This window comes from Schistocerca americana, chromosome 2, assembly GCF_021461395.2.
Source record: "Schistocerca americana isolate TAMUIC-IGC-003095 chromosome 2, iqSchAmer2.1, whole genome shotgun sequence".
Taxonomy (NCBI): domain Eukaryota; kingdom Metazoa; phylum Arthropoda; class Insecta; order Orthoptera; family Acrididae; genus Schistocerca; species Schistocerca americana.
Window position 1 is genome coordinate 790,290,615 of NC_060120.1, and position 18,097 is coordinate 790,308,711.

The 18,097-nt window shown below is 44.5% G+C and overlaps 1 protein-coding gene across 1 annotated transcript in view; it reads right to left on the reverse strand.

Annotated features, from left to right (window-relative positions):
- Positions 1 to 4,000: 4,000 nt before the first annotated feature.
- The window catches only part of LOC124595886 (chloride intracellular channel exc-4), a 159,076-nt gene continuing 144,979 nt past the window's right edge, over positions 4,001 to 18,097 (reverse strand). Inside the window, exon 6 of the mRNA XM_047134794.1 lies at positions 4,001 to 5,623. Coding sequence (XP_046990750.1) covers positions 5,540 to 5,623 — 84 coding nt within the window. The 3' untranslated portion in view covers positions 4,001 to 5,539. The remainder of the gene's footprint in view (positions 5,624 to 18,097) is intronic.

An 18,097-nucleotide genomic window follows, 5' to 3' on the forward strand; every position in this document is an offset into this window, starting at 1 on the left:
GGTAGATGCCATTTTCCTTTACTTCCGGAAGGCGTTCAATACAGTTCCGCACTGTCGCCTGATAAAGTAAGAGCTTACGGAATATCAGACCAGCTGTGGCTGGATTGAAGAGTTTTTAGCAAACAGAACACAGCATGTTGTCATCAATGGAGAGACGTCTACAGACGTTAAAGTAACCTCTGGCGTGCCACAGGGGAATGTTATGGGACCATTGCTCTTCACAATATACATATAAATGACCTAGTAGATAGTGTCTGAAGTTCCATGCGGCTTTTCACGGATGATGCTGTAGTATACAGAGAAGTTGCAGCATTAGAAAATTGCAGCGAAATGCAGGATGATCTGCAGCGAATAGGCACTTGGTGCAGGGAGTGGCAACTGACCCTTAACATAGACAAATGCAAGTATTGCGAATACATAGAAAGAAGGATCCTTTATTGTATGATTATTAGATAGCGGAACAAACATTGGTAGCAGTTTCTTCTGTAAAATATCTGGGAGTATGTGTGCGGAACGATTTGAAATGGAATGATCATATAAAATTAATTGTTGGTAATGGGTGCCAGGTTGAGATTCATTGGGAGAGTCCTTAGAAACTGTAGTCCATCAACAAAGGAGGTGGCTTACAAAACACTCGTTGGACCTATACTTGAGTATTGCTCATCACTGTGGGATCCGTACCAGGTCGGGTTCACAGAGGGAATAGAGAAGATCCAAAGAAGAGCGGCGCATTTCGTAACAGGGTTATTTGGTAAACGTGATAGTGTTACGGAGATGTTTAGCAAACTCAAGTGGCAGACTCTGCAAGAGAGGCGCTCCGCATCGCGGTGTAGCTTGCTGTACAGGTTTCGAGAGGGTGCATTTGTGGATGAGGTATTGAATATATTGCTTCCCCCTACTTATACCTCCCGAGGAGATCATGAATGTAAAATTAGAGGGATTCGAGCACGCACAGAGGCTTTCCGGCGGTCGTTTTTCCTGCGAACCATATGCGACTGGAACAGGAAAGGGAGGTAATGACAGTGCCACATGAAGTGCCCTCCGCCACATGAAGTGCCCTCCGCCACATGAAGTGCCCTCCGCCACATGAAGTGCCCTCCGCCACACACCGTTGGGTGGCTTGCGGAGTACGAATGTAGATGTAGATACCATTGAGAACTTGTCGAAGTTGTGCATGTTCAGAAGCAAAGCCCAGCAGAGGTTCACTGCCAATTCTGTGGACCACCAAACACTATGAGGGACAATATGGTTAGATGATGGTGAAGGCAGTTTCCTGAAGACAAAACCTAAGTTCATGAAGACTACTAGCAAAGCACTCCAGATTGCACCAGAGCTGATGGGATTTGTGCTCAGATCAATTTTGCGGAACCAGTGCTGCACACTTCCAGAACTTCAATTTCCCTTAAATCTCTTGCTCGCTGCTACCTAAAATCACCACCTGATGCTTTGTGTTGCACACAAAATGGGGGAGAGAGGGAGGGAGAGGGGGGGGGGGGGGGGGAAGAGAGAGAGAGAGAGAGAGAGAGAGAGAGAGAGAGAGAGAGAGAGAGAGAGAGAGAGAGGAGAGGGGGGGGGGGGTGTTTGGGCGCACGACAGCAAGGCCTTCAGTGCCCGTTCAGTAACATAGTGAGACGGGTGTCAAGAAAAATCCCAGAACAGGAGTAGAAAACGGAACATAAAACACGGGGAACAATCGTTGAAAAATATGTGCTCACCCACACCGAAACGTGGGATGAAGCCGGGTGTCAGCAGTAAAACATGGACAGCAGAGGAAGAAAACGATAGAGGTAACTAAAACAGACGGAAGTGCCAAGATATATGATTAATGCAATGCTAAATCAATCTCTTCTCCCCCCCCCCCCTCCTCCCCCCCCCCCCTCTCTCTCTCTCTCTCTCTCTCTCTCTCTCTCTCTCTCTCTCTCTCTCTGCCACCAAATTATTAGCTAAGCTGAATGGGCAATGTGCTACACCTAAGATTTGAGTTTATGCATCAGCCGTATTACATACATCGCCTGGGAAAACATCAATGCCAATTATCTCCATAAATTTATGGAAATTAATTGTAGTAGGTACCTAATTTTAATTGCTAATACTATGTATTATTGTAACTTGTCTGACCTGTCCAATATCAATTGTACAATTTGTGCTATATGATAAAACTGGACCAATAAAAAATCAAATCGAAAACATAAGAATAGCCTATTTCTCGGCACTTTTTTACTGTATACCAGATGCGTGTTTCACTACAGAACAGAAAGTGGCCCAGCCATTTTCATACTGTGGATTAACAGTAGGACAATCATAGCACAACACTGCAGAGGCTATGATTGTACACTTTGACATAAAAACTATGTACCTAAAGCAAGATTACAAAAAATGTTGATGGCTGTTAATACATTTGAATATCTTAAAGTGTCATTTAATGTAACATATCTAATACATAAGTAGGACCTACTTCCAAGAGTGTAACACCACCAGTGTATGTGTGCTGCAGCTTCTGACTAATCGTGGGTTTGTGTTTGTTTACATCAGGTTTATTCTTATAATGCTGTGTAGTGACATACTGTTCAAAATTGCAATGTTAAGTACAATACTGATTGTTTCTCAAATTAGAAGGGCTAATAATGGCTCTGCTACATACTGCAGCCCAAACAGTAACTTTAGGAGAATACAGTGGTTTCACTTCACACAACTGGGGAGTATCACAACCCTAAAACTACTAGTTTTATTTATTAATGAACCATTCAGTTAGAAGTGTGCTTCATCTGAACCAGATTTAGCCATTTTCAAATCCTTCATTATCAGCCATGGTTAGAATCTGGTTCGCAAAGTCAGCCCTCGGTCACAAAACTCTTACAGGTATGGCCGGTTTGATTTGGATTTTGAATGGAAACATGTAGACTGCCTCAGTATTTCTGTGCCTTGTTGCCGTAACACTAAATTCTAAACTGTGGTATTGCAGTACCAGAGGTAAAAGTTGTTGAATGGAATACACAATTTTCCACCTCTTCCTTCAGTATGTTAACACCGTGTCTCCCTCTCCCTCCTCCCTCCTCCTCCCCCCCCCCCCCCCCCCCCGACTAAGTTTAGGGAAAATGAAACCATCTACAGAGGTAAGGAAAAGTTAGACGTAGAACGATATTGGGTGAAGCTGATCAGTCCATGTATTGCTACTGACCATAAAGACTTATCCCTCATCGCAGAAGGAACAAAAATTTAGCATCGAGAGACTTCAATTACACATGAAACATCCAGGTGCATGAGGAAAAGTCATAATTAAACTACCTTGTATTGAACAGGTACAGTCATTATAGGTGGTTATTTGAGAGAAAGCTTTAAAGACACTCAAGGGTTAACAAAGAAAAAATGCAGTTAGCCAATACTTCATTGGCTGTGGACACTGAGGAAGATCACTGAAGGAGATATATCGCTTTTGCACAGTATACAACAAAGACAGCAACCAAAAGCAAACTATCTGTAACTAAACTTAATCATTCAACTATATTTGCATGTATGCACTACACAGTATATCATATAACGAACTATACTGTTGCATATGAACAATGTACCTAATTGCTGCATTTTATTTGCTTCAACTAGCCAAACTACTGATTAACTCAAGAAATCTTGATTCCAGTAAGTTTTTCCACAACAATCTATGTTCATAAACTTTTGTTTGGACTCTTCTACATTGTTTTATTAGAGAGAATGAATGATCTCTCAATGAACTCACAATTCAGCCAATCATCTTTTAACAGTGTTAACACATTAAATTGGGTTACACTTTAAATAGAGTTAAGTGCTTGTGGCTATATGTTTTCAGCAGTTCAACTCACTCCACCTATTGTAAGAAACAGTGAAAGCATACAATGTTTAGACCACTACAGATGGTTCAATAGTTTTACCAAAAAAATTTCAGAACTTTTCTTCAAATAACAGGTAACTTCTCAACTAAAGGCAGGAACTGTGTGGAGTTATCACATGGCATCAGGCAGTCAAATATTTTTTATAAATTTTATTGGCGTCATTTCTGACAAATACCTTCACATTTTAATTATATTAAAAAGTATACATTACACTGGACAGATTAAATCTGTAAGAAACATATGGATTTCTGGAAGAGAGAACTTGACAATTCACAGATTGCCAATGAAGCCTTAAATTTGGTTTTATAATGGACACTGTACAATGAAATTCTTATAAAATACATTATTTACAGGCCAAACACTGTTGGTTAGGAATTTGGCAGACAATTATCCTTTAAACAAATTAATTTCTAAAATTTCTATCAATGCGCCACTACAAGTCTTACAGCAAATATTACAAAAGTAAGTACTCTTAGACACTGCTCGAGAATATTATAGAATAATACCAAATTAGGCTCTCCATTCTTTTAGCATGAAGGCACAAAATCATGGTACATGGGATAATGTCTGGAGTAGGCCATTAAACAGGAACATCTTAATTTGAACTTCAATATTTGTGCTTTGACTAATCCTGTGTCTGTCTGAGTTCATCATTAATTTCTCCAAACACTTGTTTTAATGACATGTTGTTGTGAAGACGAAAAATTATAATGCAATGACAGGAAGACAGATGTTCTCAAGAATACATTATCCTTAGCAGAAAACAGCATCAGTGTCAAATGAAATCTGTACACTGTACGGTTACAGAAAAAAGTATTTCCTTGGTAAAGGAGGGGAACATGAATTAGATAACAAATTTCTGAGAAAGCACAGCATATATAAATCTGTCTGAAGTGCAAGTAGTAACTGAATATACAATATATTCAAATTGTATAACAATATAAGGAGCAAACAACTGCAGATAGAGTGTTACAGACTCAATTGTTCATGTATTTGATTAATAGTAGACTACATGGATTTAAAATTCATGTGTTCCTGTTTTATCAAACAGCGAAGGACTCAAATTTTAGTAATTCCATGTAATGAAACAAAAGTTCTTAAATACAGTTCACACAATGACACAAAACATGTGATGTTTTATACACACAAGAAAACAACTTAAATACTGTATATTAAAATTCTACAAATATAATTAACTTTATTGCTTTCCAGTAAAATAAAAATTTGTATTATTGAATAAAACATTGAGAAAAACAGAATATCAAATTGTAGGTGCCACATTTGACTGTCAGTAAGACAATCCTTTCATATTCACAAAGTAAAAAAGCTTTGTGAACTAGCTAACCGATTAATTCACAGTAAATGAACCAATTTATCAAATACACTACCGTGTCACTGTCTCAGAAATTCAATAGAACTAACAATTGCTGTAAATGTCCTCTACGTTAATGGCAAAATTATTCAACTTCAGCAAAATGGCATAGTGCATCTCGGGATGTGTAGAAAATTCTTAAATGCACAGCCGTAAATGCATAGAAAAATAAAAATTAAGATGCATTTGACGGTTCACTTCATGTCCTGCAGCACTGGCTGCTACACCTTAATTTATTCGTTCTACTAAATAAATGCACTGATTAACTTCTGCTTCACTTTCCCCATATACTGCATTTGGTTTAATCTTCAAGGGATATTTCAGCAGGAATTGATGTTGTAAATGTAGGTGTTTCTAGCTCTTCATGTTTCTTCATTTTCATTGCCTGGAAAAAGTTTGAAACAATTAGGGTGTTCTCAGTCTACAAAACATCTTATCCAAAAATTATGTGGCTGTATACACAGCATAATGACATTCAAAGTTGACATGTAATGTGTCTTCCCCACATTTCACTATAAATTTATAGATGAAAACTGACAAAAACACTTTAATACAACTTGCAACATGTTCATAAAGATAAAAGCTAGTTTTTGCTGTTGATATTTAGAAGTACAGTAATCACACCCAACAAACAAGAATCAGCTGAGGAAATTTTACACACTGTATTTCAGAAAATTATCAAGTGGTTCCTCAGAAAATTATCAAGTGGTTCCCTGCAAATTGACTCACTAAATTTTGAGAACACATGGCTTTGTACAGTAAATAAATATAGACTTTCAACAGAAGTCTGTTGCTAAGGCAGAATATTCAAAAACTCTGGGTGTGTGCACTGATGAGAAACTGAATTGGAAGAAACACATTGATGAACTGCTGCAACTGCTAGGTTCAGCTAGTTACACTATTAGGGTTATTGCAAATTTTGGTGATATACTTATCAGTAAATTAGCCTACTACTCCTAGCCTATTTTCATTCACTGCTTTCATATGGTGGCATATTTTGGGGCAATTTATCATCGAGGAAAGTATTCATTGCACAAAAACATGTAATCAAAATAATAGCTGGAGCCCGCCCAAGATCACCTTGCAGACATTTATTTAAGGAACTCTGGATATTCACAGCACCTTTGCAATACAAATATTCACTTATGAAATTTTTTCTTAATAACCCATCCCTAAATTCAAAAATAACAGCGAAGTGCAGAGCAACAATACTAGAAGAAAAGATGATCTTCACTATTCTTGGTTAAATCTGACTTCGACACAGAAATGGGTTAATCATGCTGCCAAAAAAAAAAATCTTTGGTCATTTGCCAAACAGCATTAAAAAACTGACAGATAGCCAACCAACATTTAAAAACAAATTAAAAGAATTTCTGAAAGACAACATTATTTACTCAACAGATGAATTTTTAGGTATGAGGTAATAATTGTAAAAAAATATATTGTTGTGAAGAAAACTCATGTTAAACTGACACGTACCAAATTATTATGAAATGTAATATTATGATATAGGCAACAAGTACTTACGTAATGTAATTATTTGGAATAGCATTAAAACCATGGAATGACAACATACTTGTCTCCAATACAACAGAACAAGTGAAATATTCCTATCATTTAAACAAATCTAAAATTTTCAAATTAAAGATTTAGTTCAAAAACATTTTGCTTTTCAATAGCAATTTTCATAGACATCACTGAGAACATTATTGTAATTAGAAGCAAATAGCACAAAATACATCAAATTCAAATTTGGTAGCCTGCTGGAATTACATTTTCTTATCTTTATGTGAAGTATACTGCATTGTTAATGGCATCAACTTAATACATGATAAACCTAACGTATACACAACTCTCTCTATTTTCTCTGTATTATAGTAGAAGTTAAATGTTATGGCAAAATATTTAATTTTCTAAAATGACACTATATTTTTTATAAATGCAACAAACAAAATCCACTACAGTTACCAAAAAAAGACCAATCCCAATGGACTGGGGTGTATCTGAGAACCACGAAACCAAGAGATAAAAGCAAGTAGAACAGAGACAAGTACAGGGTTGAAGGTGTGAGTTGCTCCACCCACAAAGCAGCTGGAGGCCCCCGGGACACGTTATGTGGTTGGAGAGAGACCCTCTGCATCCAACTGGTGCTTCCACACCCTTCATTATCACAAGAAAACTAGCTACACAGATAAACTCTCAAGAAAGAGACCAATGACAAGTCTGTCAACCAATGACAGATATAAAAGAATAAGAATTAAAAAGGTGGAAAGGGCAGGAACCAAGTATGTGCAGCCATGGGGCCTTTGGGTCGGAGCATGCAGCTGACGAGGCTAATGTGCCCTGTGTCGATGGGAGAAGTAAAAACCGCTTTCGCAGATAAAGCGTGAAACCAAACAGGCCATTTAAGCATCATCTGCTAGCACCAGAGATAGCTTGTCACCTAGTTTAAGGTTTCACCATAAGGTGGCCAAATTACGACAGTCCAGGTCAATGTGGGCTAATGTGAGATGGGGTGGATCCCCACGTTGAAGCGTGTGGCCATGGTTAAATCCAAGTGCAGCCAAAGTGAAGCTGACAGACGACATTAGATTCCCAGCTAGAAGCCCAACAAGAAGACTGCCACATATTCGTGGTCTCCATTATGGTCCACAGTTTATTTGGAGAAGTCAGGGCACACCAATTCTCATTCCGAGCATTTAACAACTGTTTGCATAGAGTATAATGAAGATCCAGTTCTGGTACCCCATCTCCAAAGTTGACATCCTTGCAGTCAACTTTTAGCACTTGTCATATGTTCATCCCCTGAGATCCCAACATGACTGGGGGATCATACAGGAGATGACTGTATATTTGTAGGGACAGTGGTGCTTCAGCATACGGACACTCAACTGGGCTGGTGTAAAAGGCACCTGTGGCCAAACAGATGCCACAATGATGGATAGTGTTGAAAAGACGTAAAAGGGATGGGTGTGCAGACGCATAAACAAAGCACCCATAGTCGAGTCTCGAATGGCCAAGGAGCTGTACAAATGGAGGAGGGTGGTTTGATCGTCACCCGAAGAAGTACCATTGAGGACACGTAGGACACTGGGGGACTATGTACAGTGGATTGCCAGGTAAGAGACATGGAATGACCAAGAGTGTTTCCTATCGAGCATGAGGCCCAGGAATTTCGTAGTGTCAACGAACAGAAGGGCAACAGGCCCAAGATGAAGAGATGGGGGAGAAACCATTTGTGCCACCAGAGATTCATACAGACAGTTTTGTCATTGGAAAAGTGAAAGCCATTGGCGATGCTCCAGGAGTGAAGACTGTCAAGACAGCACTGAAGACACCACTCAGTGAGACAGGTCTAAAGAGAACTGCAATAGATGGCAAAATCATCGACAAATGGGAGCTGGAGACACCCGGCGGGAGATAGGCCATGATAGGGTTAATGGTGATAGCAAAGAGGATGACACTCAGGATGGAACCCTGAGGCACACCATTCTCCTGAATAAAGATGTCCACCAAAGCAGAAACCACATGCACCTTGAAAACTGTCTTTTGAAAATGCCCAAAGGAAACAGGGCAGGTGCCCACAGAAGCCCCACGTGTAAAAGAGTACAGAGGATACCAGTTCTCCAGCAGGTGTCATAGGCCTTCTCCAAATTAACAACTCTGCCACAGTCTGGGATTTCCGCAGAAAACCCTCCATGACATGTGTGTACAAAGTAACGAGATGGTCAACTGCAGAATGCCGTGCTCGAAATCCACACTGTGCATTCGTGAGTAAATGGCGAGATTCGAGCCACCACACCAGCTGGGCATAAATCATTTTCCATCACCTTGCAAACACAGCTGGTAAGAGAGATGGGGCAGTAGCTGGAAGAGGGGGTTTTGTCCTTACCGGGCTAACCTGGACGCCAGCGTCCAGGAAATGTGCCCTCAGTCCAGATGCGGTTGGGCTTGAGTAATGGCCATAAACTGTGCAGCAAATACACTGCATCCATCTGGCAGGGAGCCTAGTTCACTGCATCTTCCTTGTGTGTAGACAAGTCCAGTTTGTCCATTGACTGTACAGCTGTTAGTGGGTATGATGCCTGAGTCTTTAAATTCATCAAGAGTGTCTAGGAACGGATTGCAAAAAAACTATACAGTTTATTGATTCTTTCGGTCTGAAGGAGAGGATGCGCCAGACAAGGACAGAATACACAATGTGGGGGCACACGCGATTTCTCCCTGAAAAACTCTGGCCGTGACTTCAGACCTTGGCGTCTGTTGTGGGAGGTAGATTTCCCTGCTATGAAAAACCACATGGCAGTTTAGCTGCTCAGTGGAGCACAGAATGTGTACTACACAGTTGAGCGAATTGTTGGTGCCTGATCTGTAGGGGAGGGACCCCTTGCCTCGGCGATTAGGCTGTTCACTGGGCTGGTCCGAAAGGCCCATGTCTCAAGTCAGGCTCAATGGTGCGTTGGGTCTAGCATCTGCTCAAGGCAATGCTCAGCCACAGACCAGTTCTCACAATCAAGACATGACAGTATCAAATCTCTGTAGAACCAAGAAAGTGTAGAGCTGTCTGCACCCCAGCTGGTATTACTGAGACTGTGAAGAGTTAAGGCTGACTCTCACATGCCACCCTGCAGTCAACCTTCAGCAACATCCACAGTTAAGGAGAAATAGTAGATGCGAAAGTTGTTAGCATGCAGGGAGGGTGACTGTAGATCCCACAGCTGCAGCTAGACCATTGACAGCCACTAGAAAAAGACACTATGTAGAGCTCAAGTGAGACCCCGTTCTCTTGTATATAGGGAGGACTGTGAAAAGCACCATATTGAACACTGAAGTACAGTATGGCAATAAGTTATGGACAAAAACTGGACAATGGGCCAGGAGACTACACTTCTGGAGGGTAATGATTGATTGGTTAGTTGGTTGGTTGGATTGGAGAAAGGGACCAACCTACGCGGTCATCAGTCCCTCCAACCTTGGAATAACTAAAAGGAAGGAAGAAGGCGGAAGAAGAGAGGAGGGAAAGAAAGTGACTAATGACAGGGGCACGAAGGAAGAAGTACAAGTACACAAGATAGACACTCAAGATGAAACAGATCCCGTAAAAAAAGGAGAGGGAAGGTGGAGGGCAGGGGTGAACCACCAAGCCGGGGCAAATCGGGGAGCAAGACAGCTTTGCCATCCCCTCCACCAACTGATAAGGTTGAAGATCCCATCCTTAAAGTGATAAAAACCCCCATCACAAAGGAATCTTGAAACTAGATCAGCTGCTAAGGCATTGTCAGCTAACGCCAGGGGTAGCGAATCAGGAAAGCTAAAAGTCCGTCGCAGGGCGGCTAAGTCGCGGCAGTCCAGTAAGAGGTGAATCAGAATCAACAGTTATCCACAATGACATAGAAGGGGTCCTCATGACAGAGGAGATAACCATGAGTCAGCCAAGTATGGCCGATGTGAAGCCGGCTTTACGAGAGGCTCGTAAGGAGGACCACCACATAGTTGTTGAAGCCTTTATCGCCCTGAGCTTGTTCGGCGAAGAAAGAGTGTGCCATTCTGCATTCCAAAGTCCGAAAACCCGACGACATAATGCCAAGCAAAGGTCTATTTCCGGAATGCCAACAGCAAGAGATGGCCCGTTAGTAGCCAATTTAGCCAATCGATCGGCATGTTCATTGCGAGGGATCTCAACATGGCCTGGTGTTCAAATGAAAACCACTGAGCACCCACGTTGATCAAGGAGAGAAAGGGAGTCCTGGATAGCTATGACCAATGGGTGGCGAGGGAAGCACTGGCTGACAGCTTGCAAACTGCTCAAGGAGTCCTACAGGTAGTGAAGGACAGTTCTGAGCAGAAGTGGACAGTCCAGTGCGCGCAAGATGGCTACCAATTCTGCAGTAAAAACACCAGTCATCTGGCAAGGAACGAAGTTCCGTTTGTCTCGCATAGGTGTAAGCAAACCAGTGTGACCAGCAACCATAGAGCCATCAGTATAAATCACTTCTGAACCATGGAATGAACTGAGGAGACAGTATAATTGGTGCCCGAGGGCCTCTGGAGAGATAGCATCCTTTGAATTGCTGGAGAGATCAAGACAGAGCTGTGACCAAGAGATGCACCATGGAGGGGTACATGCGTGAGTGGAGAAAATAGGAAGTAAAGGGAAGTGCTGGAGCTCAGAAAAAGAGCGACTGAATATGGGCAGCCATGGTAAGCCCACATCCTGGCCACCGCTGTGGAGGTGTCCCCAACAGCCGCCACCAGTCTATTAATGGCGACGAGAAAGACAGGGATGCTCACCACGGAAACAGAAGATAATGAGGATGTGGTGATGCGTCGTGTCATAAGCTGACTGGATAGCTCACTCCATGCAGACCGAACTGTCAGCAGAGGAACAGCCTATGCGAAAACCTCTCTGGGGCAGAGACCCAAACCCCGATACTCTATGTACTAACATAGCTGTCAGCTCACCATGTGCTTGAGCAACTTATAGAGAACATCAGTGATGCTAACTGGGTGGTGGTAGCAGTGTTTACAGACTTTCAGTACTGGGACTATCAAACTTTCTTGCCACCAACACAGGGACTTACCATTACTCCAGATACGGTTAAAAACAGTAAGGATGTGACGCTGGCAATCCAATGATAAGTGCTTGAGCATTTGGCTGTGGATATGGTCTACACCTGGAGCCATGTCTGGGCAAAGGTTGAGGGCACTGAAAAATGCCCATTAACTGAACAGGGTACAGTAAGGTTCCATATGCCGTGTAGTAAAGGACATCACTACTCCCTGTTTGAGGACACAAAATGAAACCTGTAAGTTCTCAGATGCAGAGGCTCAAGCATAATGAAAAGCAAACTGTCTAGCAACAGTGTCTGGATCAGTGTAGATATCACCATTCACCAATAAACCAGGTGCACCCTTCTGATGTTCATAGAGGAGTTGAATCTTCATGCAAACCTATGAAGGACATTTACTTAGTCAAATGATAGCAACATGTTGTTTCCAGCATTCTTGTTTTGTTTTATGGGGTACTCCACTGACAGATGTCGCTTATGGTGGAGGGGTGGGGGCTGTACACTGATGTATTGTCAGTTGCAGATAGATGGAATGGCTATAGTTTGTGCTCTGGACAACTGATCGATGCCTTCATGTGGCAGGAAGTAAAGGGCAATGGCAGTAGTGAAAGCATACCAGCAGAGAAGACAACTGCAAATGGAAAGGTCAATGGTCCATGGCCAAAGAAGACCTATATACCACCTCACCTCAAAGTGTGTGGGGAAACCAGTATTTTAGAGGCACCGAGCAAGTTTCCAACAGTTATACCACAGGCAGTTCCACCCCAAAAAAGTTTGCAGTCATTTAAGTCACCCCAAAAGTAGGGGGGGGGGGGGGGGGGTGAGCTGATGAAACAGGGCAGACAATGTGTTCTGGGTGCACACATCACCCAATGCTCTTTCACACTCAGTGTGATTCTTGAAGTAGCCCAATAGCCATGGAGGGTAGGGGCCCACATTGCTGAGGAACAAGTATCCTGGAGAGTCATTAAAAAATGATGTAGCTCAGCCAAGCAGTGGAAAAAACTAATGCAGTTCTACTGCAGGAAGATTATGTTATCAGTATCCTATGGGGCATGATGGGACCAAGGAGGCAGGGCGTGCCTCATGGTCACCTGCTGTCCCTCTTCTTGATACGCTGTTAATTCAGTTTTGTTCCAAACCAGGGGCCAGAGAGACAGAGTGTGTGTGTGTGTGTGTGTGTGTGTGTGTGTGTGTGTGTGTGTGTGTGTGTACACTTGTCCTTAGATTATTTGGACACCTATGAGGAATTGTCTGCTCCAGGTTCTAGGAAAGAAGAGGTACCCAAAGACATACTACCTACAGCCTGTGGCTCCTGCAGCCAATAGCTGACATCCATTTGTAGGTCAGCAGAGTTCTGGGAAGCAATTGTCCCAAGGGGGCCCTTCCTGGTAAGGGATGTCTGAGGAGGACATCACTTCTGTTGCTAGGGGTTGGGGACTAACTTCCCAATGGGAAGTTAATCGATGCTCATAAAGGGGGCTTTGAGGGAACAGTAGGTTTGGTTTCATTTTGCTTTGCTTTAGGATGCAAAAACAACTAGGGTCATATGCGCCGAAGTCAAAACTATAGAACATGAAGACAGAGGAGTTAAAATAACTAGTATCAGTCAGTCCGAATTGACATAATGGAAGACAGCTAAAACAGGGGCATAGAAAAAGGGCTAAGAAAGACACCATACAGAAACGGAGGTACAAAACTCAAAATTAAATAGCCTCTGAAACATCGCTTTGGCAGATAAAAAGACGCTATTGACAACTTCCGCATCATTTGCTAAAATGGCTGGTAACACACGGCAAACCCAAACAGGGACATAAAATGTTAAAAATGAACATTCCATCAGCAATGTTGTGGACAGTTAAAACTTAGTGCAATGCATACATAGTGGTGAGGTAGCACCACTTACGAAATGACTATGGCTAAAAAGGCAGTGCCCAATATGCAGGCAAGCTAAAATAATCTCCTCCCGGTGCGAAGGCTGAGAGGAGGTCGTCCAACTCTCTGGGAGAGGCTTACTAAGCCGGAGCTTATTCTCGTGAAGGAAGGCTCTGGGAGAGGCTTACTAAGCCGGAGCTTATTCTCGTGAAGGAAGGACCATTGGTGATGCCAAAGGGACACTACCTCCTGACAGACAGCAACTCAGAGATTGGAGGGAATATAGGTACTTGTGGGCTGAGGTACAAGGACTGCAGCTTTGGCACCAGCCTCATTTCCTGACAGACCAACATGGCCAGGGACCCACAGAAACATCACACTGGCTCCAACTAGAGTGAGCAGTTGACAGTTTTCCTAGACCCAATGCACTAATGGATGGGCAGTGGACAACACACAGACTTTGAAGGGCAATGAGTAAGTCTGAGCAGAGGACACAATTGGAAAGGCTGTGTCGCCGAATTTACTCCGTGGCCTGATACAACGCAAAGAGCTCAGCCGTAAATACTGGGGAGTGTGCCAGAAGCCGCTATCTAAAGACACGGGAGTCAATGACTAATTTGCACCCAACCCCACAGTCAGTCTGAGAGCCATCAGTGTATACAAGGTACTGTTGCGCAGTTCCATGCGAAGGTCGTGAAACTGAAGGTGATAGATCAAGGCTGGAGTAGTGCCCTTAGGAAGCGAAGGGAGGCCAAGGTTAACATGTGCCACTTGACAAAGCCAAGGTGGTGAAGGGTTCACACCCACTGGGAAAGGTGCTGGTAGTGTGAGGTTAAGCCACCGTCCAAGTGCTGAAAGCAGACTCCAGGAGGTAACAGAGAAGAGGGATGTGCTCCATATTGACAATCACAGGAATCATCAAAGGAGGCAGCCTAGGATTGGTGGCCATGCATGACAAATGGCATGCATACCAGCTGAGGAGAAAGTCACGGCGGTAGGACAGGGGTAGTTCAGCAGCTTCAGTATACAGACTCTCAGCCGGGTTGGTTTAAAATGCACCCATGGCCAAACAGATACCACAATGGTGGGTAGTGTTGAGACGGCGTAAGAGGGACGGGCGTGCAGCTGCACAAACAAAGTACACAGTTTAGTTTCGAACGGGCAAGGGACCGGTACAAATGGAGGAGGCTAGTTCGATTGGCACCCCAAGGAGTACCATTGAGGACACGTAGGGCACTGAGGAATCACATACAGCGGTCTTCCAGGTAAGATACATGGGAAGACCAAGAGAATTTCCTATTGACCATGAGCCCCAGGTTGGTTTGTGGGGGTTAAAGAGACCAGACTGCTACGGTCATCGGTCCCTTTTTCAAAAAAAGAAAAAAAAAATCACCCACAGAGAATAAAAAACGAACAACAGAAAAAACGGAAGATGACACAGGACAAGAAAGACTCAGATCAGACAAAACAAATTAAAATCACAGAGAGAGTGACGGTGGTTGGCCGACCATAGAGAGAAAAAAGGAAAAGCCAACCACCGTGAACACATTAAAAACTCAGTTTAAAATCGTAGGCCACAGGCCAGAATCAAAACAAAAAGGACATAAAAACTCAGATTAAATGATATAAAACCCCTGCCCGAATAAAACGCAAAACTAAGCCCACCATGGCACAGTCATCTGTTAAAAGGGCAGGGAGCGTGTCAGGCACTGCGAACATCTGCCTGAGCACAGCTAAAAGTGGACACTCCAATTAAATGTGGGCCACCGTGAAAATGGAGCCGCAGCTACATAAAGGTGGGTCCTCACATTGCAATAGGTGGCCGTGCGTCATCCATGTGTGCCCAATGCGCAGCCGGCAGAGGACAACAGACTCCTTGCGAGGGACCCGCAAGGAAGAGTGCCACACACCGGTAGCCTCCTTGATGGTCCGAAGTTTGTTAGGTGAAGGCAGGGCGCACCATTAAGTGTCCCCAAGTTCGAAAATTTTGCGGCGTACGATCCCTCACACATCAGTCTCCAGGAGGTCAACGTCCAGAGATGGTTTACTAGTGGCCTCTTTCGCCAGGCGGTCTACATATTCATTGCCGGGTATCCCAACATGGCCTGGGGTCCACGCAAAGGCCACAGAACGCCCGCAACGGGCAAGAGTATGCAGGGACTCCTAGATAGCCATCACCAGACGAGAACGAGGGAAACACTGGTCGATAGCTCATAAACTGCTCAGGGAGTCGCTACAGATAATGAAGGACTCACCTGAGCAGGAGCAGATACACACTAGGGCACGAAAGATGGCGACCAGCTCAGCAGTAAAGACGCTGCAGCCAGCTGGCAATGAATGTTGTTCATAGTGGTCCCCTAGAGTCAGAGCATAACTGACACGAACAGCAACCATCGAGCCATCAGTGTAAACAACGTCAGAGCCCTGAGACGTGGCCAGGATGGAATAAAAGCGGCGGCAGAAGGCCTCTGGAGGGACCGAGTCCTTCGGGCCCTGTGCCAAGTCGAGCCAAAGGCAAGGGCGAGGAACACACCATGGGGGGTGTACGCAAAGGGGCCCGGAAAGGAGGTGGAACAGGGAAAACCCCAAGCCCGGAGAGATGCTCTCTGAGGCGGACCACAATTGTACAACCTGACCGGGGCCGACGTTCTGGCAGATGGACGATCGATTGCGGGAACAAGAGACGGTAGTTTGGATGCACGGGCAAGCTAAAAACATGGGCAGCATAAGCGGCCAGCAAACATTGGCACCGTAACCGCAGTGGAGGGACAGTTGCCTCCATGAGTATGCTGTCCACAGGGCTGGTCCGGAAGGCACCAGTGGCAAGTCGTATCCCGCTGTGTAGGAGTGGGTCCAGCACCCGCAACACAGAAGGGGATGCCGAACCATAAGCCAGGCTCCCATAATCCAGACGGGACTGGATTAACGCCTGGTAGAGCCGTAAGAGGGTAGATTGGTCGGCGCCCCAGCTGGTGTGGCTCAGGCATCGCAGAGCATTTAGATGCCGCAAACACATCTGTTTAAGCTGCCGAATATGAGGAGCCAAGTCAACCGGGCATCAAAAACTACACCCAAAAACCTACGAGTCTCCACCACAGCAAGAAGTTCGCCATCAAGATAAAGCCGTGGCTCCAGGTGAACAGTGTGTTGCCAGCAGAAATGCATGACTCAGGTCTTGGCAGCTGAAAACTGAAAGCCATGCACTACAGCCCAAGACTGTGCCTTGCGGATAGCGCCCTGAAGCTTACGTTCAGTGGCTGCAATGCCAATAGAGCTATAGTGAATGCAGAAGTCGTCAGCGTACAGGGACGCTGAGAGACAGACATTCCCACTGCCGCAGCGAGCCCGTTAATTGCTATTAAAAACAGGCAGACACTTAAAACAGATCCTGTGGCACCCCGTTCTCCTGAACTCGGGAGGAGCTATGTGAGGCTGTGACTTCCACGCGACTGAAAATTTCGGATGAAAATCGGCAGTGGACCGCGAAGACCCCATCCATGACGCGTAGAAAGGATGTGATGACGCCATGTCGTATCATACGCCTTCCGCATGTCAAAAAAGACAGCGACCATGTGCTGACAGCGGGCAAAGGCAGTACGGATGGCCGACTCCAGGCTCACCAGATCGTCGGTGGTGCAGCGGCCTTTACTGAAACCACCCTGAGACAGGGCCAGAAGGCCCCAAGACTCCAGTACCCAATCCAAGCGCCGGCTCACCATCCATTCAAGCAACTTGCAAAGAATGTTTGTGAGGCTAATGGGACGGTATCTGTCCACCTCCAAAGGGTTCTTGCCAGGTTTCAAAGTGGGGATAACAAAACTTTCCCGCCATTGTGATGGAAACTCACCCTCGACCCAAATACGGTTGTAATGGTCGAGGAGGCATCGCCGGCAGTCCACTGGAAGGTGTTTCAGCATCTGACAGTGGATGCGATCTGGCCCAGGAGCGATATCAGGGCAAGCGGCGAGGGCACTGTGAAATTCCCCACTCACTGAATGGAACATTATAAGATTCAGGACGGTGGGTGCGAAATGAAAGGCTCCGACGTTCCATCCGCTCTTTAATGGAGCAGAAGGCCAGTGGGTAATTCGAAGAAGCGAAACTGAGCAAAATGCTCTGCCAAGCGGTCGGCAATTATGTCGGAGTCAGTACAAATTGCTCCGTTCAGTGAGAGCGCAGGGATGCTACAGGGGTCCGATAGCCATAGAGGCGTCTAATCTTGGGCCAGACCTGTGATGGAGTGACATGACATGGAGGCCAATGGTGGTCACATACTGCTCCCAGCACTTCTGCTTGTGTTGGCGGATAAGGCAGTGGGCTTGCACACGCAGCCGTTTGCAGGCGATGAAGTGTTCTATGGAGTTATGTCGCTTGTGAAGCTGGAGCGCCCGCTAGCGATCTTTAATCGCTTCAGT